The sequence below is a fragment of the Charadrius vociferus genome, unplaced genomic scaffold (genome assembly GCF_000708025.1).
Source record: "Charadrius vociferus isolate BGI_N301 unplaced genomic scaffold, ASM70802v2 scaffold82, whole genome shotgun sequence".
NCBI lineage: Eukaryota > Metazoa > Chordata > Aves > Charadriiformes > Charadriidae > Charadrius > Charadrius vociferus.
This window is the reverse complement of record NW_009647401.1, coordinates 1575964-1602989: the sequence shown is the minus strand read 5'-3', so window position 1 is coordinate 1602989 and position 27026 is coordinate 1575964. Positions and strand designations below refer to the sequence as shown.

General features: G+C 40.3%; 1 protein-coding gene across 1 annotated transcript in view; it reads left to right on the top strand.

Annotated features, from left to right (window-relative positions):
* Positions 1-27026, top strand: part of THEMIS (thymocyte selection associated) — a 77658-nt gene that overhangs the window by 18094 nt on the left and 32538 nt on the right. The window contains exons 3-4 of the mRNA XM_009880154.1: positions 5702-6160; positions 9241-10286. Coding sequence (XP_009878456.1) covers positions 5702-6160; positions 9241-10286 — 1505 coding nt within the window. The remainder of the gene's footprint in view (positions 1-5701; positions 6161-9240; positions 10287-27026) is intronic.

The window sequence follows — 27026 nt, the reverse complement described above, 5'->3', positions numbered from 1 at the left end:
CAGAGTTCATTTTGCTGAAATTTATCATTATTATCCTCCGCATGACAGATATTACTGAACAGCAGCACTGAAGAGGGGTATAATGACACTTCTTATTAGCCCAACAGGGAGCACAGCTCTCTTGTTTCTCTCTGTATATGTACTCTTATGCATTCAAGAGCTTTTTGGTGAGACGTAAATTTGTCATTTGTCTAATTTAGTTCTTAGCTGAGGAATGATTCTGCTTTACAAAGTCAAGATGTCCCAGTCTCTGCTTTTTCTTCACCTTTTTCCTTTTCACTTTATTACACACACATGCTAAGCTCTGAACGAAACATTGTATGAGAGCGTTGCTGGCTTGCCCCCTCTGCAGAACAAGGCACGGAACCAAATTGCAGATGACCTTTTCACACTGCCATTGACTTACCTCAATAAAAATATCCACAGGTCTGTAGGAGCCTGGCACTGTATTAACATTGTACGCACAGTGCTCTCTTGCCAGTGTTGGTGCAAAGAAATCTTTTGCTTTGATGTTATTTTCCATTTCCTCTGTCGTGAGTTATCGTTTGCATGTGATGGGCTCATGTATCCTTTCACCGTACGTGTGCTGGCATAAATAAGCAATGCTTCTATTTAGGTTACTCTGGGGATAGTGTCTCTGTGAGTGAAGAACTGGGCTCATTGGTTTCAAACGAGCCTTAGTCTTTGTCTTTCTGAACGTATTTGCAGTCTACAGAATTCCTTTTTTCTGCTCTGGCAAATCAGATCCTTGATAAAGGCCTAATCTGCCTTTTGCGTTAGAGAAAGCGCTGCAACTGCAAGTTCACTATCTGTGTTATTTCATTTTATCCTCATTCTAATTTGTTCTTTTTCATGCCTCAGAGGGCCAGGCTATTCTTTCTACGCTCATACACGGGGTAAAAAAAGAAGTCTGCTGTTACTCTAGACACTTCAATGGCTATATCTAACAGCATTTTGAACTACAATTTTCGCTACTAACAAGTTAGCAGAGACAGGTAATTTGCACAACACCTGACCTGTGTACCAGCACAAACGATTTCATTTTGTTCTGTTATATTCCTTCTTCTGCAAAAATGTTGCTGGGCTATTCCTGTTCTCGGGAGGTCCCTGACAGTTGCTGCTGCTCATTCCTACGTGGTCTGACAGACGCGTAGCTGAGCACGACTGTCCATTTGAGCTTTCAGCCTCTGTGCACCACGGGACAGGAGACTTGGCTGTGGCCATGCAGCACAGGTGTGGAAGAACAGGGGTTAGGCACTAGAAGGCTCATCTTGGTAGGAGATGATGGAGAGATGGCCTTTGGGGCAGGATGGGGAGAGGAGGATGCTGGAGCAGATGGAGCAGAGGAGGTAAGAGAGTGGGTAGTGGAGGTGAGGGAAAAGAGGAATAACAATCAAGTCAGCTCCAGAAAAGTTGGGAACTGAGTTCTTCCCAGCCTTCTGCATTACCTTGGGGAACGGAAACTGCTCGTCTGGGACAGAAGGTCTTTCTGCTGTTGTTTTTTTCTTGAAGGCTACTTGCTGCTTTACTAGGTGAGCCTAACTACTGGTTTTCTCAGTTTTCTGTGGGGAAAAAAGGAAAAAGAGAGAATAAAAAGGATATTCCTTTCCTTTGGGACTCTAATTAAGACAGAAAATGAGAAGACTATAAAGCTACAGGAAGGTACACTTTATCACTCTATAACCAGTAAAAGAGAGCTGCATATACTGTTCTGTAAAAAGGTGGTAAAAACCTCCTTCTATCAAAACATGCTTTCCCACAGGACTGAATGAGTTATCCTTGGGCTATGTTTTCTCTCCCATACCGGGGAAAATAATTTTTTCAGATTCCCAAACCGTCTCTATCTACTGATGTGTACATCAATGCCTAAAACTTTTCTTGAAAAAGCTGGACTGATTAGGTTTGGGCCTTACTAATTATCTTATTATGACTAGGCAGGCACTTCACCTAGTGAAATGCCACTAGGTGCAGAGGATTCATGGAGTGTGATAATGGTTATACATTCCTGTAGTTATTATGTAGGTGTAGTTATTCTTGTCTCTATCTGTAATTTTCCACAAAACTATAGGGCATTAGTGCACTTTGGTCATGGACAAGATTACATTTAGAAAGTAGATCTATAGGAGCCATAATGTCAGCTCTTGATAAACCAGCAGGACTTTCTTCCAGGTTTGCTATTTCCATCTGTCTTTTCCCTCAACAGTCCACCAAGCTCTCTTAGGAAAGTCTAAGTGAATTTGGTTCAGTCATTTTATGATTTATGAAAAAGTACAAAAATATTTTTGTTTGACCTCAAAATGTCCAAACTTGAGCATCTCAAATTTACCATATGTCTCCTACTCTGGAGACTTCCTTGCTATCTTAGGTTTGGAAAACACTTGGTTTTGTAATTTGGTTCATAATGATTTTAATAAGGTTCCGAATGGTTTCTGATAATGTTTGTTTTTTCTGGTTTGTTTTGGTTAGTTTGTTTTTAAATATATGTCATAGAAAGAAGAGCATTTATGAGAAGATAGCATGGCAGATAATGGCACTTAGATAGGAACCAGAGTGGCTTTCACCCATCATATCACAATAACTTTTTGTATATTCACCTCTTTTCTATACAGAGAGAAACATATGGAACTTTACATACTGATAAACATAAACAGGTGGCTATTAGGTGTCTCTGTTACTTCATGGGTTTCATCAATACAGAAGCTAAGTATGCAAGGCCACATGGCTTTTTAGTTGCCTATGCATACATTCTGTTACTGAAATTAAGAATAACAGCAGAATGGAAGCTGAAGACTTTTCTGCTCCTAAGCCTGACAAAGTCAGACTGCCTGGGCCTGAGGGAATAATCAGTTGTCTAGTTTTGTATGAGATCTGGTAATTATGCTTCCATATGAAACCTGCTTTCCAACTCGGGATGCTCATCAGTTTGTTGTGGAAATAGCTGATTCCAAACAGCTCCGTAGTCCCAGCAAAATTAGTAGAGACTGAGTCTACTGTCAAACTCATAGAGAAGAATGTTTCTCATACCTGTACTTTGCCAGATATTTTCAACTGGGAATGTTTATTTAACATAGTTTATGGAGGCTTTTTAGTGCGGTTCTGGAGTTTTTCTAGGGGCAATGCGCATGTTCCTGTATCACAGATGGGTAAACATAGTTATTGCCTTTGGGATACATCATATGTACTTTGAATACATTTTTTAATGAAGAATATTCCTATTTGCTTTCTCCCCGCACTGCCAGGAGATGATGCCCATCTTGTGCTTGCAAAGCATGACACTGGAACATTGTTTGGGGGATGCTGTCTTCTCCACAATTTCAGTTTGTCATCGGTGCCTTGTCACTGCGATGTTTTCTAAATGCTGATGAACCAGTTTGTCTTGATCTGCACTGACAGCTCCAGTAGAGATTAGGACTGGGGTAGCTAACTTGCTTGTTAAGAATTGTTTTAAAAATGGCTGTGAGAAACACTAAAAATACCAGTGAGAAAGAAATGTGTGTTGAAGCTGTACTTTGTACTTGTGCAGTTACACTCATGGATATGGCTTCCTTGCAGCCCAAAAAAAGGCCTGAAGGCTTTCCTGTAGTGCTGCAGTGAGGGCATAAATGTAGAGGATGTATTTGCACAAGGGTACTAATTTCACACAGAAAAAACTAACTGTCATACAGGCAACTGTGAAGGCACAAAATTGGAAAAAGCAGTTACATAGGCACAACTAGTGACTATCTCTGCAGTAGATCAAACAGGCTATTACTGTTTAGGCTGCTGACAAGCTCTCAGAGCTGTTAGTTGCCACAGATCCTAGTGGTCTCATGGGATACCTAGAACCAAACATGCCCAATCTGATGATAAATTCTGTTAAAAGCTACTCAGCAGACAGAATCTTAATAACATCTGCTTTAACAAGAAGGGTGCTAAAGCTATGAAGTGAAAGTAGTGGGTTTTGTTGCAGTGAAACAAGAATCACAGCAATTCTGTGGCCGAGAAAAAAAAAAAAAAAAGCTGTTGTGCTGGAGGGAATGGTTTGATATATCCTTTTTAAAGAATACAATCTTAAGGAACCCTGCTTCCATGCGGGCCCCTCAGTTGTGTTGATTGTGGTGAAACTCGTTAAGGGAAAAGGTGTGGGAGAAAATAAGCTATTTGGAGGTTATTTTTAACGGAAGCAATACCCCAATCTAATTTGTTAAATAATCCCACTATTAGAGGAGGTCTAGAGAAGGGAGTGAGTGTCTTCCCAACATCCAGCAAGGACTGTGTCCTGGCAGCATCCCAACTTGCTGAGATCCAAGCGTCTGCTGGGGCATCCTGCCCTTTTCTCACGTTCTGGTTCCAACAAGAAGGCTGTCATAGCCAGCGTGGACCCAGTTCCCACACTAGACAACTGGGGGCAGGTAGACGGGACACTTAAACCTTTGTAGACATGGCAGAAACCACTCATGAGATGTGGACTTGCCACAAAATAATCTCTAGTGGTGCCAAGCAGCAATCCTCCAGTCCCCACCCCGTTTTCCACAACTGCCAAGGTGGGAGTATTCCTTTACCACAAAGATATGGTGTCCTTGTGCAGTCCAGCGGAGGCAGAAGTGTGGGGCAGTGGGGGCCATAGGGTCTCTGCTAGTTGGCTTTGGGGCAAGAAAGGAGAAAAGGCACTGCATCTCTCTGGGAGCTTGGCTGCTTTGTCACTGCAGCTGTAGCTACCAGTTGAATTGTGTGGGTCCCCTGGCTTGCAAACTTGGCCTAGGAATAACCTCTACGTTCGGTTATATTCACTTGGAGTATAGTCGATGCCTGTCCCAGGAAGCTGCAGTGTAATTCCATGAGGCAGCATTCGCACTGCCGTGCCTGGGGAAGAACACAGCTGAATCACACAGTTCAGCTAAACCCTACTGTTTAGTCCTCTAAACTGTCCACTTCATCTTCCTCTAGAAAGACACTCAAGCAGATATGGAAATGTACATATTTTTCTTGCGATGTGGACTCTTAATGAGACAGCTCCAAAGGGCATGATTAACATGAAATAATAATGTCCCTAGGGGATAGGGAAGCTCAGATGCAGCTTCTGCCTTGCAGTACTGCAGCACTTTAATTGCCTTGTGATGGCCACAGTGCCACGAGACCCAAACTTTGAATTACTCCATCTGGTAGTCTGGGCTATTGGATATGCTAAAATCAATTTCCTTTGCTCATTCTTATCTGTAGTTGCTACTTTTTCATTTGTGTTGGGCCTTTAAACATCCTTGGTCTAGGAGTCCCCAGTCTGTGTGCGTAAGAGTACGCAGCACAATGTTTAGCTAGAAACTTGATTCTGCATTTCACTGATCACATTAGTATTGCTCTTCCTCATACCTTATCTTCATTTATTTTTTTAAAGATTGTTTTCCTGAGAAAACAGATAAGAATTTCAGATATTTTGTCTTTTTTTCTGCAGCAAAGAAAATAACTTTTTTCTCTTTTTACCATGGATGTAAAGATGTTGGATGTCAGAAATTACCTGTAGAGTAGAAAGGGCTAATTCCAGCCACCTATGACTTGTATCATGTAGTTGATATTATCTTTGCAGAGTCACATTTCTAGCAACCAAATTATTAACTGTCAATTTTGTTGTGCTTTGCTCCCCATTTTTATTGCGTTCACCATCTAATATTTGGCATGGCTTCCTTTACATACTTCTCTTTTTGTAATGCAAGTTTTCTGTTCTTAGGTCTTTATAAGGTTGTGGCAGATAAAACTCCGTATGTCAGCATTGAAGAAATTACAAGAAAAGTCTCTATTGGGCCAACAAGGTTTGGCCATCCATGTTTCTACAGCCCAGAGGATATAAAATTGTCAAACCTTACTATCAAACACGGTGAGCAGATCACCTTCAACTCAGTGGAAGAGGTCAATGGAATGATGGCTGTGAACTGTGGCGTGGTCAGAAATAACCAGTCTCATTCCTTTACTTTACCCCTTTCGCAAGAAGGAAAATTCTACGAGTGTGAAGATGACCAGATATACACCCTAAAAGAGATTGCAGAATGGAAAATCCCGAAATGCAGAAACCGGATTGTCAAACTTTCTAATACTTTACATACGTGGGACTCCTCTAATCCACTTCCTGAGAATTTTGATGGCTGCTTGATTCTCACACCTGTCTATGAAGTGCAGGCAGTAATGAAATGTAAGTAGGAATCAAAGTCAATGTCATGTTTGTCTCAGTAGATCAAAGTACCCTTAAATATACGAAATTTGCTTAAAATAGGCAGGAAGGATTTAGTTTGGTCAAGAATTCCTGACCCATATTTGCCACTGATGCTAGTTTCAAGATGAAGAAAGATAAAACTAATATTGCCTTTTTGATTCCTTTATAAGCTGTTAATTCAAATAGTTGCCTTGCATTTCTTTCTGTTGCCATTTTATTCATCACTACAATTAAATCATCGTTGCAAAGAAAATACATTGCATAGTGAAAAAGTGGAGCTTAGGAGTTCTGTTCAGTTCTCAGATTCTCTTTCTTTGTGTCTCAGACTTTGGCTGTGGAGAAACCACTTGATCTCGTTTATGGCTATGGCTAGGAGGTAGAAAAAGAATATAGACACACATGCTGTAACGCACTCAACTACTGTTTATTTTTAGAATGAGGATGCTGCAGAAAGCAAAACCATATTATTTTACTCTATTGCAGAAACAAATATCAATAGAATAGAAAAAGAAAAGACTCATGGACAATTTCTGAAACCTCTAGGTTTGAGGAAACAGGAAGATATTAGAAAGCCAATATCTTTAAAAGCTGTAGTTTGTGTTACAGGTTTTTATTAAAAAAGAATAAAAATTATTTTGTCCATGGCATATTATGACTCTTCTAGTTGTTCCACCAAAACACTGAAACTGCTGGGTTCTGTTCTTACCAATGTCTGTATCTATGCCTTACCTTAAACCTGTTAGTGAAATTAGTCACAGGAATAAAATTAGAAGGTGTGCAAGGGTATAAGCACACAGTGAAATTCTCCTGAGTTATGGTGACTTGAATAGCCGAGCTGCAGTAATGATCCATGTGTGTGCACAGCGTACCCTCTCTGAACTGAGGTACCTACCTAAGCAAAAAAACCAGCTTAAGCTAAAATGTTTGACCTTGCTTGAGGACAGCTCAGGCAGTAGAAAGAGACTGGCCGCAATTTTACTTGTTGTTGCACCATCCATCCTGTTAAAGTTTGCAGGATAGCGGCTTAGCTTTTGGGAAAGTTTTGCTGCCTATTACATTTACTTGAAGCAAACCAGTGAGCTCCATAGAAATGAAATCCTAACAGAAATATGTCATTCATGGGGATAAGCGGGAATTCTTTTCACAATTGAGCTTTCTCTGATGAAAGATGTAAGTAAATGGATAAAAGAGAAAGAGATAAAAGTGGGCAGAGACTATTAGTACAATATACGATAGTTGTAAAATGCTTATCATGAGACATTCAACTGGGCTTGCTATGTGAGTTTAATGTCTGAGTTTGGAAAGTATATCTTCATGAGATAAAATACTTCATTTTCTACAGCTCTATCTAGATTCAGGAATCTAGCTCACCTGCTTAGATATATGTACAGAATCAATACGAATTTAGTGTTTCTAAAAAGCTTTCATAAGATTCAGAAATGTTTGGCACTGACTCATCTTCCAATCAGATATTCCAGTGAGAGTTACATTTGTTGATTTTATTTCATGCCCATTTATGTTTCATGGTGTGCTCTACATTCAAGAAGCATTAAATATGTCCTAAATAACTATTTAATACAAACTTGAAAAGTAGGCTTCATGGTACATGATTAACTATTTTCTTGTGGACCATGAAAAATGGATTTTCACCATTTTTAGAAGAACTATAAATAGACACAAGATAAAGTATGAGAAATACTATCCACAATTCAATAAAAAAATATTCCTGATAAAAGGGATAGCAGATTACATTTTCACAGGCTGTGGGCATGAATTCTCTACACTTCTTGTTCTTAATAATGAACAAATTATGTGTGGAACTCCCCCAAATGGTCACAGAAAACTTTCATTTTTATTAGTCATTCCTCCTTCATTGACTTTCCCTTGTGGTGCTTAGGATGTTTGTCATCTGGAGGTATCAATGTGACAAAAGCAGAGTTGGAATAAACAGATCCTGAATCACTGTCATAAAACTCCATCATATAAAATACATCTGATACTGACTTTTAAGTATAAATTATTGGTCTGTCCTGCTACAAGGAAGTGTGAATCCAGGATATACTATCCTTGTGTGCAGGTCTATGCAGAATAAGTCTTACTGAAGAGAGTCATTAAATATTATTTGCTTGTTAAATTTTATTGCCCTGGTCAGTAATCTGTGGTGTCACTGATCTGGAGCCAAATTCTTAAACAGGCCTTAATTGCATAGTCAGCTTTGTGCTTGGAAGTTTTGCATCCAAAATTTTGCAAGTTCAGTTGTGATAAAAGAGTTGTTGTTCCCTGTCAGACTGTTAAAGGCAATGGCTTGGTTCTGATAGTGAATAAAGCCAGATGCCGCAACAAAAGATGCAAGAGTTCCACAGAGGACCATTATAGTAGACCTTTCTTCATTCATTAACAATAAACTTAAACTTTGTTATACAAAGGTTTTGCCTTTTTTTCCAAATGATATTATTTTCTAATAATTATAAGGGTTTTCATTATTCTTGTAATATCAAAACGTCTTACTTCTCCTAGACTAGCCACAGCAACAACATGCATTAATCGGTTCAAATGCTATTTATTAATTTAAAATGTTCGCCCCGCCCATTCCTTTGGATAAACCTATGAAATAAAAATGAAATAAAACGTAAATACCTAAATATACAAAATGTAAATGTATAAATGTAAATATGAAATAAAATAATAGAAATACATCTTGTATTCAAGAAAAAAGTTTGATATGATAAACAGCTGATTAAACTTGGAGGCGCTGTGAGAAAGATAGTGAACTATATTTTTTTTCCCTTCCCTTTTTCTTAAACTTTTGTTAACTTGCATGCCTTATTCTCACCTCCTCTTGTTTTTCTCTTTCTTTGTGAGGTCTCCTGCATATCTGATAACCATGTATCTCAAATTAAAACAGTTAGACTTTGACTGGCTCTATTAATTGTGCATGTTAACAAACAGAGGTGCACACCTCAGGGAAGGTACTTTTAGCATCTGGGCAACAGAACATGTATATTTTATTCCAATGTTGGTTTGAAAACAAAAATCAATGTATGTATTTTTCTTTTCAGTTCGAAAGGACATAGTTCATATCCTCTCAGATCTAGATGTCGAGGTCAAGGATATAACAGACTGTTATGATATTAGCTCTTTCCTTCAGCCACTGTCTTTGGAAGATGTGTTTGAGAGAACAAGCAAGGAATTTCCTATGGTTGCTGAGATAATGGAAGGGCCTTCAGGAAGCCAGAAACCTTATAACTTATGGCATACAGGTAAAGAGATCGTCATCTACAAAAAGTACCAGGCAACAAGAGTCCTAGCCTCTGAGATCAGAAGTGATTCCCCCAAAAGACATTTTTTAATCCCTCTGAGCTACAAAGGAAAGTTCAAGAGAAGACCCCGTGAGTTTCCAACTGCCTATGACTTAGAGATAGCAAGAAGTGAAAAGGAGCAGCTTCATGTTGTAGCAACTAAAGCCTTTGATTCCCCTCATAAAGAGCTTTTTTCTGTTTCGGTTGGAGATCAGTTTCTAGTTCAGCAATGCCAGACCAGTGAAGTTCTGTATGAGGGAAGAAAGAAAGTCATAGACGTTTTAGCTTGTGAACAAATACTAAGTGATACATATAAGAAAGTGCTCCTCCCTATGTACATGGAAGGTGGCTTTGTGGAAGTGATTCATGACAAGAAACAGTACCAGCTTTCTGAGATTTGCAAAGAATTTCGCTTGCCTTTTAATGTCAAAGTGTCCGTGAGGGACCTTTCTGTTGAGGCAGATGTCTTGGCTGCCGTGCCTGGTCTGCAGTTTGAAGAAGAAATCACAGACTCCTATTTGCTGATCAGTAGTGGCAGCAATCCAGTGGAGAGCTGGGAGGTTCCTGTATATCGCTTAAACATGTCTGTCCATTTGCTCAGCAAAGATGTCCAGACAGTTGTACCTCCTGCAACTAAAACAATAGTGGAAGAGATCAGCGAAGAGCAGTACTATATGGTGAGAAGATACGAAAACCAAACCCTTCATCCACCACCCAGGCCTCCCAAAAAGCCACCAACACTTGCACCAAAACCTGTTTTTGCAGTACCTAAACACGGTGTATCTGATGTACTGCAGGCTCCAGAGGTAAGCTATCCCACCTTGTCTATGAATCCCTTACAATCATAGGTCATGTTGTTTCGGTTTGCAGTCTCCATTTCACTGGTGTATCCTTCTGGCATGTACACAGATGGCCCTCAGTTCCCTGTAATAGGCAAATTAGCCATTATAGACAACAATGGCTAAAATCTCCAGTGTGTGTTAATTGATCCATGAAAAACAACGAAACCATGCAGGCTCACAGCAGAAAGCTTGGCCATTTAATTTTGCATGGATAATCCTTTACTGCACCGATGCAAAAGCTAAGGGAGAGACTTGAAGTGGTTGTATTTAAATCTTTATTAAGGGGAAGCATATGTTTTCATGATGTAAAGATAATTTTCCTCAGCTGGAAACAGCAGAATTAAATTCACTGAAAGTCAGGTTGTATAGATGTTTTTGACTGCATGGTTTTACACTTACCCGAGTGGCAAATAGATCTGGAATAAAAAGAGCAGCTGTTTTAGAATAGCACTTGGAGTTAAGAAAGAAGTGCCCCTTCTAGGACAATTTGCTTCGTGGTTAACCTAAGGCAATGCATTTGTTCATTAATTTTTTGTGTTGAGTCTAGCTGAGATGTAGTTTGTTTTCTCCACAGCAGTCTGTAAGATATTATGTTTTGGATCTGTGACTAAAACAGCGTTGACAACACACCAGTTTTTTGGCTGTTGCACAGCAGTACATCCAACAGCGTCAAGGCCTTCTCTTTTTCCCAGGCTGCTCCCCACCCCCCCCAGCAAGTAGGCTGGGGGTGGGCAAGAGGCTGGGAGGGGACACAAATGGGACAGCTGACCCCAGCTGACCAAAGGGATATTCCATGCTGTATAATGCCATGCTCAGCAATAAAAACTGAGGGGGTCGTTGGTCTGGGAAGGTAGCCATAGCTCAGAGACTGGCTGGACATCCGTCTACTTGTAGGAGGTGGTGAGTGACTACCTTTGCATCACGGGTTTTTTCCTCTTTCCTTCACTTAGTAAACCATCTTTATCTCAACCCACGTGTTTTCTTGCTTTTGCTCTTACAATTCCCACTCCTGATTAGATCATCATTCTGATGTCAGGGGGGAGTGAGTGAGCACCTGGGTGCATGTTTAGCTGCTGGCTGGGGTCAACCCACCACAATTTTCTTGCATGTATTGAAAGAATCAAAGACGGACTTTAATGAGAGAGACTGTCCAGTAGGTATTTAACTTAGACCGCAGTTTCTCTCATGTGCAAATTTCAAATTTGCTACAGGGCAAGAAGAAAAAAACATCGGAGATACTTTCAGGTCTCTGTATTGTGATAGTGCCACACTTCAAATGCAATGTAACTCATGGTATTATATTTTGGAGGGTTCAGGGAAACTTATTTTTTGTGTTGCTGTGAAATTAAGGTCCAGTTTTAGCTGCCCTGGAAGGGGAGCCTTTGTGAGTACCTCTTCTTGCCTGCTGGAAGTGTTCCTCTCCTCAGTGCCAATTCCAAGACAACATGCAGGTCCACAGCTCCACTTAGGTGCTGGGAGATGGTTACAACAGACTGCAGGAGAAGTGAATGGGTAAGGCAGGTCCCTCAGATAAGAGCAATACATCAAAAAGCTGTGTCATTTTCTTCTGTCTTTACTTGTATTACAGTAACTTCTTTTCTGCTAGTTGGTACAGCGAACCTTGTAGCAGCTCAAGTAAGCTGTCCTGTTAGGGACCATACATGAGAAACTGGTCCCTGGAGCTAGCAGGCAAACTGTCAGCCTGGTGCTGGCCTCGGGTACAGAACTGAAGAAATCCCTAAAGCTGTGTTTCTGGTAGACCCGTACGCTTGTCAGGAGGACTCAGACCTCCTGCAGTTACTGATGGTTGTGGGTGGAGAGCAACAGGTAGATGCTGACTCTAGACGAGACTTGTGCAAAAGATAGTATTTTCCTGAAGTGAGGAGAGAGCAAAAAGCGCAGGAGGGGGATGAGCTGAGGTTCCTATGCACATTCATGAATGAGAGTGACCTTAGACTGCAGCTGTCCAGACAAAGGAGGACATTTGAGCAGACTGTTCCAGAGGACTTTTTTTTTTGTCACATGCTTGTTATAAATAAATAATAAACTGCAGTCAGAATGCTTTAAGCTATGCAGATTTGTAAATCTCCTTCCCTAGAAAGGTGAAAACAAGTGGAGATCTCTTATTCATAAGATTAAACATCCTCAGCTGTAACATAATAGGTTTAAAGTCATGCAGAATGCATTATCTTTTTTATCCCAAGCAACGCAAATCCTTTGAGAGGACGTGGATGGTAGCGGATAAGCTCTGCCGCAGCCTCTCTGCCAGCGACAGTGATAGGGAAGACTACATTTTCTTCTACATGTATCAGGGATGTCTGAAGGTTCAGAAAGTTGGAGATTGTGCCAAGCTGATAAATGGCCCCATGCATATTTTGTGACTCTGCATAGACTTATTTGCATAACTAACACACGAATGTCCTAATGAGCTGAACTTAAGCCTGACAAGGTGGCAGCCTGGAATAAGCTTCAGTGCTGAATGAATTGCCACGCTCCTCCTGCAGGCAGCTCCCTGCCTGGTGCTTAGGGAGCTCTAGCAACTTGCTGGCGGGTGGTGAATGGCTTCCTTGCCCACCAGTTGGGAAGCTCTGCTTGGCTTGGTGCTCCAGGATTAAATGCTGCTGCTGCATGAGCCCACAGAGGACTAAAATCTGGCTGTTTTATGCCAATACCTGAGGATGCTCTGCAAGGGTGGGTCACCTCTAGCTACGGCTTCTGCTTTGATCGCCTCTTAGCTCACAGCAAGGCTGTGAGGGCAGAGAGGCTCCAGCTGTCCATGCCTGCTGTTCCCTGACCTTGGTAAGGCAACACTAGGGCCAGGAGAGGCATGAGGCAGCGTGTGTTTCACTGTGCATTTTTGGTCCTGTTAATCGCTGAATTGTACGAGATCAGCAGCCAGCATGGACTGGAACCTCAGATGAGTGCAAGAACTGCCTCCACTTGCGTGCAAGGTGCAGTGCTGCAGACACGTATGTTTGCGCAGTTCAGCAAAGTCCACAGACATCAGATGAATTCTCAAACATAATATTGCTGCATTAAACAAGCACTCTGCCTGGTCTCTTCACAGGGCTAATTAAGTTGGCTTGGCTCCTGCTGACACAGCTTTCACTTCCAGAGCCTGGGGATCTCTCCTCTCCCCTCCACAGTGCTGTGTAGACTTTTCCTTTCCCTCTCATCAGATCATTTTGTTTGGATAAGAAATATCCAGACTACATATATGTGCAATTTTGTATTAGCTGTTAATTGAATAAAGAAAGAAAAAAACCCAAGAAAATACAGGCAAACTGAATGAATGAAACAAAATAACATGTATTGAATGATAAAATTAATCTGATATATCAGATATCAGATATCTAACCAATGAAAATATCAGATACCTATCTAATAATGAATACGACATCTACCCACAAACGCTACCAGCTTTGCCTCCCCAGCTGAGGACAGTGATGGTTAACCAACAATTGTACCCATTGTCTAACAGTAAAACTTAGGATACAAGCAGTCATTCACAAGAAATCCAAGTTTTTCTTACTGGAATCATTGGAATAAAGTCCTCAGGGAACCCTAACTGCCATGTTGAATTAAATAGTTTAAGTAATTCAGATTTTTATTTGTGACCTTAGCTAGAAAATGAGAATGACTTAATAAAACCCTAGAAGTGAATGCTGCTCATCTGAGAATGGAGCACCTCACTCTCTTGCCAAGTTGTTCCTGGAGAGAAGTTCCTGTGGGAGGAACCTGTCAGGACACCACCGTCTTGAAAGTAAAATTCGTCTAAAAAGAACAAGCCATACATGCTTGTTCATCCACAGTTAGAACGACCATGGTGAATACAACAAACCAAGTTTTCAAGTTTTCACTTAGTAATTGCAGAGTAATATTTCAGGCGGGACCCTGAAGAGAAGAGCCTTGAAAATTGTTTCCTAAAATTTCCTTAGGCTTCTTACTTCCTACCTACAATTTTCTCCCCTTCAAGGGTATCCAAGCAGCAAAAGCTTTCTAGCTTTCTTTTTGCCTATCAGTTCAAGCAGTAAACATACTACAGATTTAAGAAGGTGTTAGTATATGTCCCTCAATGGCTTTCTTTTAAATTGAAACAATCAAAGACAACACACCAAATATTGCTAAGTGCATGTTAATACTGGGGGAACCGTAATCAAGGCATGGGAGTCCCGATACTCCTACTACCCCGAGAACAATAAGTGTACTGCTTAAGGAATTAAAAAAGGTAATATTTGGCTCCTGACAAACAGTAAGAGAGGTTAGTTTCATCCATTTTTAGTGGTCTGCTTAGGTATGTATCTAGCCTGAGCAACAGTAAAATCAGTAAAATACTCACAAGTTTCAAGTTAGGATTGTTGTTAAATACCTTTATGAATGTGGAACAGGAAAAGTCCACAGGCAGTAATTTGCTTGGCTCTGGCAAGAAAGCTGAGAGAATTCCAGCCAGGGAAACTGGAATTTAATAAAATAGTAAGTATCAAGGCATGATAGTTAATCATCATTCTGTGCTAAGGTCCATTATCCTTCAAAAAGTCATTACAGTGTTACGATATCAGGAACTTTCCTGCTTTTTTGCTTTTTATTTCAAAATTAAAATGAAAGAAAAATTATCACTTCCATCTGGCTTTGCAGTTCTACAAACTGAACCATCGAAATCTGCCATTAACATATTTATCGCATCTGTCTTCACAGCAAAATGAAGACTTATCTGGAATTAAATTGATAAGACATAAGCTGCATTTTTCAGCAAATGAGTTTTCCTGCAGCGCCTCCTTTCCTTCCTCCTAACTATTTCTTTTCTGCTTCCAGCGCGTTTTTCATGTTTTTAGGGCCTTTATAGAGTAGATTTAACAGAAACATTTCTGCTGTGTAGCAAGAAACTCACCTTCCTAAATAAATATGTGTTAGAAAATGCATGCAGGACAGCCAGGAAGGAATAGTTAAGAACAGACTTCAGGATGGCGATGAGGGAGGAAAGTGTGGTTCATTAGCAGATGCAAAAGTGTGCATGTGCAAATGTTAAAAAGAGGGTTTCTCTTTGATAAGTGCAGCATTATGGCTGCTGACACTCCTCTTCCTCTCTTTTTCTTTGTTCCCACTGAAGAGGAGGTTTCTCTTTCCCTTTTTTTTTTCCCCTGGAGTCTCCACTTCCACTCCCTCTCTCCCCCTCCTTCCCTACATCCCATGTACTGTTGTCATTTTCCCTAATAAATAGCATGGGAAGGCTGGAAGTAGAGCCCCTACAGATTAATGACCAACCTACGTTGTCATTGTGGCCAAGTCCTTGAATTCTCTCAAAATCCCATCCCCAGCCAGTGAGTCAGGCCCCAAATCCGCCCAGCTCCTTGTGCTGCAGCTTCTCTCTCCTCTGAACACCACATTCACACTGTGCCACAGGGTCCGTTTCCTCCTAACACCCATCCTGTGCCACGTGTGCCTGCTTTCACCCAAATGCACGTGCCTTGGACCTCCCAGTACTGCACTTGTCACGTGCCCTTCAACCCCCCCAACTCATACGACCTTGGTTCCCCAGTGCTCTTTACTGCTTTCAGACAGGCTTGTCTTTTCTCCTTCCTTGTTTCTTTCCAACACACCTCCCTCACTTGCTCTTCTCTCATGCGGTGAGCTGAAGCCAAGGCCACGGGCATTATCACGTAGGAGTTGTAGGGACACCCCAAGTTACACTTCGGTTTTTGACTCCTTCCCCAGCATCACCTGCTCCAAACCTCAGCAGAGCATTGGTCTTCAGCTAAGTTTTTAGGAGCAAAATTGGAGCAGGCTGCAGGTGCCGACAAGTGTCAAGCCTCTTAATTCTCTTGTAGGTTGCACAGTACAAGCTGAAGGACTTTGTATTGGTACTCTGTTGCAGTCATTCTTATAAATATGTCCATTGCTGGGTCCATGACCATTTTGGGGTAACCCTATATGCGTCCTGATGTCATGCTGGGCTGAAGCCTGCATGTGTGTCATCCCACCTCATGTCCTGGGGCTTTCTGCAAAAGAAACCAAGCAATGCTGGCTGGAGAAGCACTCTTATCTGGATGATGGGGGACCAGGACTGCTGGGTACCCTATGAACTCTATATGAACCAACAGGAAGGAGTCAGAGGAGTGGGAAACCCTAAAGCTCCAGTTAATAAATGGCTGGAGTCTTCCTGATATTTTCAGTATGGAGAGCTGGCATTAAGACCTCTTTCTCTTTTAAACAAGACTAAAAGCTTAAAATTTCCACAGAGAAGCATCAAGTCTGTAGTAGGCACTTACTGTGGATTGATGTTACTCTCAAAACCAAAATGCAATGGGGAAGATAGCAATGTGCCTTCCAGAAGGACAGGCAATAGATAATTGCCTGAAAAACTAGCAGGGCAATCTGAGGTGTAAGTCTCATTGCAGAAAGCCATTACTGCTACAGGAAATGCTGATATAGTACATGAAATTAAGGAAGGTACAGATGAACATTTGGATATGCTGACTGATGAAAATGCCAACTGGTTAAAAGCAAATTGCTTAATATAGAGCTAAAAATGAATTACTTGGAGAAAGAAAAGAAATATCAAAATAAAAAGGATGCCCAGAAGAAATAAAAAATTGGACCACATGAAAATATGGAACCCTTGATAAGAAGAAGGAGAATCCTGCACAGGAGTTTGAGCCAAAAGCCATTGATGTGAGTAAGGGGAGAATTGTCTGGCACATTATTTTCTCTCTTGCAGAAAGTACATAACATTACAAAACACATAACATACCAAAATCACATAATTATGTGTAATTATGAAGCAGGACAAAAAAGCAAAACATTAAATCCAAAATTCTGGGAAGCACTGCAGCAGAATAACTCTCCAAAAATATAATTGGGGGGAGGGGGAGAAATCTGAAACATTTTTTTTTCAGCTGGGGTTCCAAGCCACCTGTCCTTCAACGAGGCTGTTCTCCAGGCTGAACTCTATCTTTTGTGCTTCTCCTCACAGCAAGAAATTTGGAAAATTAAGTTCATGGATAGGTGGTTATTGAAGTGCTACCTATTATGGCCTGTATTTTGGTCTGTTCGGAAATCACCAAAGAGTTTTCCAGTTTAAACTGGCCAGAGATAATCTACACCACAGTGAATTTCCACAGTCCCTGTACTCCTGCGATGCCTACCTGCAGCGTCGGCAGCGACCTGCCGGGAAGCTCCTGAGGCTCCGTCAGAGCCGGCTGCTGGAACTCCAGGCAGCTGCCAGGCTCTCTGACTCCATCCCTGCTCAATCACCTTCAGGGACTTTTCTGGGCTCTGAAGGCCAACTGGCAAGAGGTGGCTGATGTTTCTGCTAGCAACTCTTTCAGTCTTCAGATTTGTGGGGTTGCTTGCAAACTGGGTACTGGGAGTGGGCCTTGGGGTGCTCTAACCCCCAAATCACGCCCAGGAACTGTTTGGGAAAGCACGAGTTGGCTCAGGTTGATACTCAGCCCAAGGATGTTTACAGGTGTTGTTTAATCAAGTGGTGTTGATGTAGCCTCTGCTAAAAAACAAAAAACAAAAACAAAGAAGGATGTTTATCAGCATCACTAAAATGTTGTGTGCGGTCAGTGTAAAATAAATCACTGACATTTCCCATTTACATTATGCCTGCCTTCATGAAATTCACGCTTTTGCAGTACTGTCAGAGCTGGGCATCCCAGAACTGAAAGCATCCCAGAAGGCTGGGGTTATGCTTTGAAATATATTGCCCCCTGAAATGAAATGAGAAAGTTGCTGTCAGTGGACAGCAGGGTCAAATCCCAATGGACCTGTAGGCCAATGTACATTTTCCAGAGCGTTCTTGCAGGGAGGAATTGAGTGATTATCAGGGAACAGGGAGTGCTGTGGAGAGACCCATCAAATCCATTAAAATTCATAAAGACAGTCCAAGTGCTTTTTTCCCTCTCTGCTTTTTGAATTTGTTAGTCCATAGACATGACATAAAATGCATGGTGATAATAAAATGAATAGTGAGGTTTATCAATTATTATATGAGGAAGCTTTCAAAGGCTGAAAACCAATGTATTTAATGTCTCTACTGAGAAAATTAATTTCCCTTCTTTATGGACAGAGGTGTATAATTTACAGTGAACTTTGTCGAGGTATTTAACAGCATTATGTTCTTGTTCTACCTCAGGACACAAAATAATTTTAATGGTAAATATTTTAAACGGCAATATGTTGTGACGCTGTGGTTCAGATTTTCCTCCCATGGGTTTCTCTTTCTCTTATCTTTTTAAAATAGAAAGTAACAAGGGGTTTGAGGACGCAGAGGGTATTCTGTTCTGTTGTGACTTCCGTGGGATTTTCCACTGAAAAATCAGACCAAGGAGCTCAGGACTGCAATGACTGTAGGCAGTGGCTTGTATCAATGGTCCACCAGGCTGAGTGTGATGGGGTCTTAGAATATCAGTTGATAGGAGTCACTGGAGAAAAAAGGGAAAAGAAAGAAACCTCTTTGCTAGTTTGTGGCATGTCATGCACCACCCTGATGGACAACACAGTGTCTAAAAACTGCTTATACTCTGCAGTAAATTGGACTCTAGATTAGCTAGAGTTGAAGTCTGATTATTAAAATGGGATAAACCTATTCCCAATGCATTGGGTTTTTTTAAACTTTAAATTTAGGAGTCTTTGAAAAAGTAAATAATATTTTATGTGTGAAATGAAGAAACTGTATCTGGAAGCTACTTTTACCAATCCATCTGTTTTACATAAGTGGAATACGCATGTTCTGCAGTATTAATGAGGAAATGAGTGGCTGAGTTTGCTTGTGAATTGCTCTCATTTGAAGGGAGATGTGCCAAGCAATTGAACAGCAGCTCCGCAGGAAAATTCTGGCCATGAGAGGAGTGGGGTTTGCAGGAGCTCAGTAGATCTGGTTTTTGTTCCCACTTCTGTCACATGCTGCTTTGGTGACACCAGACAAATCACATAAATATCATTGCCGCAAGACACATGAAGAAACTGCCGTGTGTGAAGAGAGAGTGTGGATTTACAGCTCATTAGTTACTTTATATGGATGCTTAAATCTCAGGTAAATGCAAGATACATTGCCTTGCTTTCAGTATGGGTCAAAGCTAGCTCACATTTACTCTGGAGCAATAACCACACAGACAGTTGCCATGGAGTAGTTAATGAGCTGTAAATCCATGCTCATTTACTTGGTGGCAACTTGTTCATGTAGCTGTCTTCTGTCTATGAAATGGGACACAATGCTTCATTTTCCCATCTTGGATATTTATAGAGACAAGCATCATTTTGCACGTGTTGGCTACCACAATAGGAACAACAGTAACAACATAAACATAATAACAGCAATGACATTCCTGGGCACTAGTACGTTTTAATCTTGCTTAAGCATTTTCAACAGAATGTTAATTTACAGAAGAGGTGCAAAAACCAGGTGACTTTTGTCTAGGACAGATAAATTCTGAAGTGTGGATATTTGAAAGAAGAAGAAATGAGAAAGAAGAGAGGTGTGAACTTGTCCCATTTAACATTGCAAGGCATTAACCCTGATGCTCACTAACACCTTTGTAAGCTTGGTCTTTTGTTAACAAGGTCATCGTTTACTCTTATAGTAGACATCATCAGCCTTTGTGCTTGCCTTCTGCATCTGCTGTGGTATATCCAGTGTCTTAAACCTTGTCTTCACCGGGTGGCTTATAGAAGGCAGCAGTTAGTTTTAAGACATAAAGGGTTATGGATGGAAACTCAGATGCCTCTTGGAACGCCTCCATAAACTTCCCCAGTTTGTGGGACTTTGACGGATGATGACATTAAACTAAAAGTTGCATGTTAAAGGTTAGTTTGTGCAAGCATGCAAGGTGTCAGCAAGGGGAAAAGATGAGAAAAGAAACCACTACAGTATGGGTTTTGTATATTTTTTTATTCATAGATCATATTTGGATAAAAAGTAGGGGGATATAACTGATGATGTATAAATGAATGCTGGACTGAAAGGCCATTTTTCGAAGTCAACCCTAGCACACAGCTTTTACAGCCAAATCATTTATACTACTTGCAGTGATGGAGCAGCACCACCATTAGGATGGAAGAGCAGATTAAGGAGATAGGCTAGGAAAGTGGAATTGAGAACTAGTGAAACAGAAAAATGGGATATCCAGTTACCTTCTGTCAAACTGTGAAATGGACGGGAAAGCAGAATTTATACAGGACAGAGGGAATTGCATTTTTGTTATAAAAAGGCTTTTTTAAGGGGGAGGGTTTTTCTTTCTAAATATGTTCTTTTCCCCTTGTTAATATCCTAATTCATAACTATCCTGCCCTCATTGTCTCTCACATAAAAATGAAAAGTAGTGTACTGTAAAACAAATCTGCTCTTCTTGAACCCTACACAATGATTTTAAAATGCATACATACACAGTGGTTAACATGAAATATCTGCTGTTTATCTGCTGCTTTGCACCTTTCTGAATAGAGATGGACCATAGAGGTCTTGGGTTGCCTCTTACTTATACTCCATACTGCCAACATCTGAGAATGTGGACACCCAGGCTACAAACCTCCTACTGATATTCCCTCTCTGTTTGCATGGTTCAAGCAATAAGAATGTGGATGCAAAAATATGGAAGCTAGGAGGAAAACAGAAACTAAGTCCTTAAACAGCAGGCTTAGATTTTGCACAAGGCCTTTTGTTAGTTTGCATCTTCAGAAAACGCAGAGATAAAATCCGCTCATGAAATATTGAAACTACTTCTGCCCCATATGAACATCTGAATGTGAGATCTCCCTCTACCCTCCAAAAAGAAAAGTAAACCTTCTTATGAATGTTATGAGTTATTGAATAATAATATGCCAGTGGTCTGATGCTGCTATTGTTGAACCTAAATGAAAAACCTTATTAGTCATGGATTTGACAGCTCATTCAGTTATAATAATGTTTCCTGTCAATCCAAGCTCTCATTATAATTGGATCTTACTTAGAAAGGAAGATGCTCCATTGACTGCTCAGATGGAGGAAAATACAGGTTTGAAAATGAAAATATCAGTCTGAATTCTGTTTCCAGGGAGCCTGCTTATGCATGTACAAGTTGGATAACACTTTAATCCTTGCTGTGTGTCACATTTGGACGTTGCTGTAATAAGATTCTCTCACTGCCTAGACATCAGCTCTAGAGTCATGACAGTGAAAGTGAAAGCAGGAAGAGTAAATGAAACTTTTTCTCAGGGATGCTGGTATATCATCACCACAACTTAGTTGCAAAGAATTAACTGAAATAGATGGCTTGTCTACATAAAGAAGTGTGCTAGGCTGTGAATTTGGTTACAGTTAATTTGGTTTATGGCATGGCCCTTTTTTGTGGTCACTCAAAGTGCAGAAAGTGTTCGATGTTTTGCGTCGCATTGAGAGAGGATTAAGTTGCTTTAAACCAAGGCAATTCACTGTGCTGTAGGAATGTTTACAAAGAGAGTTAGTGGCAAGGAACCATAAATTCATATCCTAACTTACTGCACACTGTCTTTATAAACAAGGCCAGAGACAGAACAAACATCTGAGAGGGTTATAAAGTCACATGAATATTCAAGCTTAGGCTGAAAGCACTTGGAAAAACATCTCAAATAAATGCCATTTAGAAGAGACCCTGTGGGCAACATCTATAAATTGTATATGGAGGTGCTGATTCCATGGGTGTGGCAGAGGGACGTGGTGTATTTCCATGCAGGCCACAGTTCGTTAAGGACGCAGCAGCCACAGGTTAAGTATAACTGAGACTCAACTTAAAAAATAAAGTTTGCACAGAAAGCACTTTTCTAGGGCAGCTGAAATGATAATTCCCAGAAAGTATTCTTGTTCACTGATAAACCGATGTGGTTACAATAAATGGGTGCTTAAGGAAGCTTTCTAATGAGTAGTATAATGCCAGCAAACAAGAAGACACAAATTTGTTTCCACTGCCTTGTAGGACAAGTAGCAAATAATCTGATAACATCAGGCTAATGTACAGACCAGAAAAGGGCTATACACTAGGAAAGAAACCTGCCATTTATAGACATGAATAGTAAACACTCCCTACAAAAAATCCTAGGGAACCTGAAGATGTAATTTTTCACACAACTTGTTTTGAGGAAAGCCGAAGTTGTAAAAAATCACCAGTCTGCTCTGGCAGAAAATAAAGAGAGGCAAAGTAGCTGACGGGAAGCTGTTGCCACTGGTGTAAAGGATATGGCAAGTCCTTTTGCAGGTCTCATTTTGGACATGCATGTGCCTGATTGATTAACTGATGTGCAAGCAAATTTATGTCAACTTCAAGCAGCCCTCAACCCTCCTTCAAAACATACAGCTTAGGGTCACCGACGTGCTGGGATATCAGTGCCATTTGAGTCTTTGTAGTGGTGGCAGAGAACGTTTTCTTATTATGTCCCAAGAGCTTTTTATTCATGAAATGATGTACAAGTTCAGTGGGGCTAGAAACCCACTGGACTTGTAGGTCATTTAATGAATAAAAAACAAGTAGTCCTAACTGCAACAAAGCCAACCTTCCTCAATATACTTATAGAGAAAGGTCTTCCTAAGAAACCAAATGATGAGAAGAAGTGGTATTCTGATGCAGGATGAGAATGATTTCGTGATAAACCGAACATTCAATAAGGCTGTTAACATCTAGTAGGCTTTGGGTGTGAAAATGAAATCATAAATTTATTTTAATAATTTAATTCTCAGTTTTCAACCAAAACCTAGCCAAAGTTTAGGAATCTCTAGTATTTTCTGAATTAATATGCCGTTCTTGGAGCTTCATGTGCGGCGATACACGAGATACCTATTTTTCAGAGTACACATGAACTGTATCTTGTAAGGCTTGTGTAAGTCTAATTTAATGGAATTCATTGCACGAGCGTAAGGGCTTACTGTTTGTGTGCTTGATCCTATGGCAGATATACACACTGCAAAGAGAGTAAGCAATCTTTTCTCCCTCAGTGCCTCAACCAGATGAGTCACAGAAGGGAGAATAGGCTGCAACCCACACCAGAATTTAGTAACCGTACTGAGACAATATGCTTGCTTCTATTATTTGTCTTCAATCATTGCAGCTCAGCACTATCTTTTACTTTGCTTTGTGCCAAGCAGAGACAACTTAGTCTTCACTGAGATTGCAGTGCCTGAGAGAAATAGGGACAAGGCTAAGAGTGAAAGTGCTGCAAATGTGAAGAGGAATAAAATTCCAAGAGAAAGTGGAAAGGGCTTGTTTTGTTTTTGTTGCTGTGCATTCATTTTTAAAGTTTTGTGCATGAGTAGCTGACTGATTTCTCATCTCTGAATGAATAAATAAAAGTCAAGATTTGTTTCAGGTGACGAGTTAATGTCAAAGAGGGTTTCTTGTATCGATAAAGTGCAAAGATCATCCAGTCATAGACCAGAAGTCATCACAGGCCTCTGCAATGGCTCACATAGTGTAAATTTGTGGTGCTTATGCAATGGTTTGTAAAGTGCCTATTAGCATAAAAAACCCATAAAATATGCCATGGAACTATGTAATTCGTATGGTGGAATAATATTTCAAACAATACATTTCACGATATATAACTTGATCAGCAGCTGTTGAATGCATAAAATTAATATTTATATTCATGGTGTATCTGTGAAAAGGTCAAGTAGGAGACATTTTAATCCATGTTTTCAATTTGTGGCTATATGTTTAGAGCAATAAATCATAGCAGCTTTCAAAAATAACAACAGCAACAATAATATATGACTCTAGAATTTCTATGGACTGTAGATTAAACTAATTTGTTTTTCCTGAGCACCTAACCGTATTTTCTTTATTTGTTGGTTGTGGTCTCTTATGTAATTGCAAAAAGAGATTTGATACCTAATGGCATAAAATATTATGCTAACAATTTCAAATTAATGAGTACTTCTAGCTTATTTCAAAAGACACATTGCCAAGCACTGCCATCATATTTTTCACAACTTTTTCAAGTGTAAATACATTTTCAAATGTTTAAATATAATTTGTATTTACAATTTTCACATGTAAATGCACCTTTTCACAGTGATTGCAGGTATAGCACAGTTGTAATAAAACGACAGTCTGCGACACTAATTTGTTGATTTAAAAATCCTTTATAAATGTTTTACGTGCTTACACATGATATGCACCCCTAACCTAAATGTCGTGCTTGGGTTTCTCTCATCATGTAGTATTGTTCAGATGTAACCACAAAGAAACCTCTGCTCTGATATGAAGATACCTGCTAGAGCATTTGGTTTTCTAGCTGATGCTGTTCATTAGACAGCACCAAATGGTTTCCTTTCTGAAACCCGTACTACAAGTGCTCTTTCAACTGCTCCGCTGTTTGCCTAGCTGCTCAGCTCTGACTGCATTTTGATGCCTATGTTCTGTCTCAGGCTGTCTGTGCTCGGATAGATGGACCTCTTGGGACACATGCAGACTTGGTTTGAGGAAATACAGCTCCATTCGCTTTAATGGAATTGAAACTTCTTCTGAGAAGTGCAAATTTGGAAGATTTGTTTTGGGAGAACAAGATGGCAAGCGTGTTTTCTTCAGAGCTGGGCCAGCATGCTGCAGTGACCAATGGGCTGGGACTGCCCAGCTCCAGAGAAAGGTGCCTTTGCTTAGGTGGCCACAAACATGCTATGCCTCTAAGCTCCCGCTATGGCCTGTGCTGTCAGCAGCACCTAGAGAGCTAAGTAGACACTTTGTGGTTAGCTGAATCACTTTTTAACTGTATTGATGAGGTTTCCTGACTGTATTCAGAGCAAGGACATGTGGCGTACGTAGATAAGTACATGTAGTTACGTACATTTTTGTGCCTTGATCTGGAGCTGAACTCCCCCCATGGCATAGTAATTAACCCAAACTGAGTAATAGGCACCTCTTTTTCATGGTAGAGCTGTGATTAGTGCCTTTAGATAGGGAAAGGGTCACCACATTATGGCTGCAGGTACACACGAGGCCCATCAAGCGAAGCCCTGATGACACGGCTGTGTGACTTAGACACTGGAGGGTCGTGCAGATACAAGGTCTGAGAGACGAGGTGCAACCCTTGTTCAGGAAGAAGGGCTTCCGCAGGGAAGACTGGGGCTCAGGTGTCCCTGCGTCATCCAGGAACCTACAACACCCCTGTTTCCACCTGTAGTGGAAAAATCACATTCTCAGAGGATTGTGTTCCTCCCCGGTCTATGAGCTGCTCTAGTGTCTTGCCTTTTTGGCTCTCCTGGGTATGTGGCATGTATCTTAGTTTCTCAGCCTTGTTCAAGAGTCTTATAGTGTCTGGAAGTTTGGCCATGTGCGTATGAAGGATGGAGTTCATTCTTGTACAGAAGCAGGCATAAACATGATTTAGTTTACACGTAGATGCTCAAAACAAAGCTTTGAGCATCCATGCTTTCCTGTTGTTCACATTTCATTCCTAATGAAGTGAGAAGGTGTTCAGCGAAAATGTATAAGTAGACACTTAAAGGAATTACTTAGTAAGGCCGGGAAATTTTTATGTTTCTTAGATTTGTTTTTCTTAAATAAAACTAAATATTTTTGTGCCAGTTCTCTCTGGGCAAAGAGATAAAGTAAGAATTCAATTGTAAGCTAGTCCTCTTGTTTCCACAGCTCTTGCAATGCCAGTAATTGAAGGGCACAATGGATTGTAGGATGTCTAACCGATCCTTGTTTTCATTCACCACACTGATTTTGTAGCATTTTTTATAACAGGTGCTAAGGGCACAGGTGGGAAGATCCATGCAAGTTTCAAAGGCATACAAAACACTGACCACTCACAAGTGAGAGCCGGGGCCTTTTTTTTTTTTAAAACTCTTATTTAAAACAGGTTGTGCTTGCTTAATGATTGAATCTTTGTTTGAAGTCTTGAAATTCTTGAAGAGTATCCTTTGCCCTCTGCAAACATGCACACACACAATAAGTCAGAAAAGATGAAAAGTGTTTATTTTGACAATCTAACCCTGTAGCATGCCCCATGCTTTTCTTACAAGATTAATAATGGGGATTTCCGAAGACTTCATCTTCATTCCTGGTGAAGATGTAAAGAGCCAGCTTGAATTAAAAAAACAATTCCAAAAGTTTTTAATACCTTTGTTGTGACAAAGAAAACTTTAGTTACATGAATTTACATTTGAAAAATCCATTTACATTGGAAGAAATGTGTATGGTTTGTATTCCTGCCACAAATTTTGATTCTTGTATACTGAAACATCGTGCATGTCAATGTGTCTGTTCAGGTTCCATTTCAACTATAAGAGAGTATCCATGTATCATGGTTTTCTACTCCTCATTTGTAAATAAATCATAACTATTTGCTAAAGTTCTGCCCCACACATATAGGGTTGTATAATGGAAAAGATCCTCTCCCTCTCCCTCTCCCTTCCTCCTTACTGGATGTTGCCAAATGTAGCACAACAGAAGTACAATATTTTTGAGCTTTTCTTTTCTTTTAGAATACTATTAATTTCATTTATGCTTATTACGCAAGCATCTCACTGTATTGAACTTCTGTCCTAGATAATTTTCAATGGTAGATAAAAGAAATGATCCACAAAATAATTTTGTACTAAATTTCTTTTTTTCTTCAGCGTTTAATAAATGTGTCCCCAGCTACTAATTGCACAGAGTCCATATTTCATTAGTAGGTGCAATAAAGTAAATTCATTTCTCTTTCATGTTACCTTCTGATCTCTCTTTCACTAACATTTCTCTTTCATCTGGA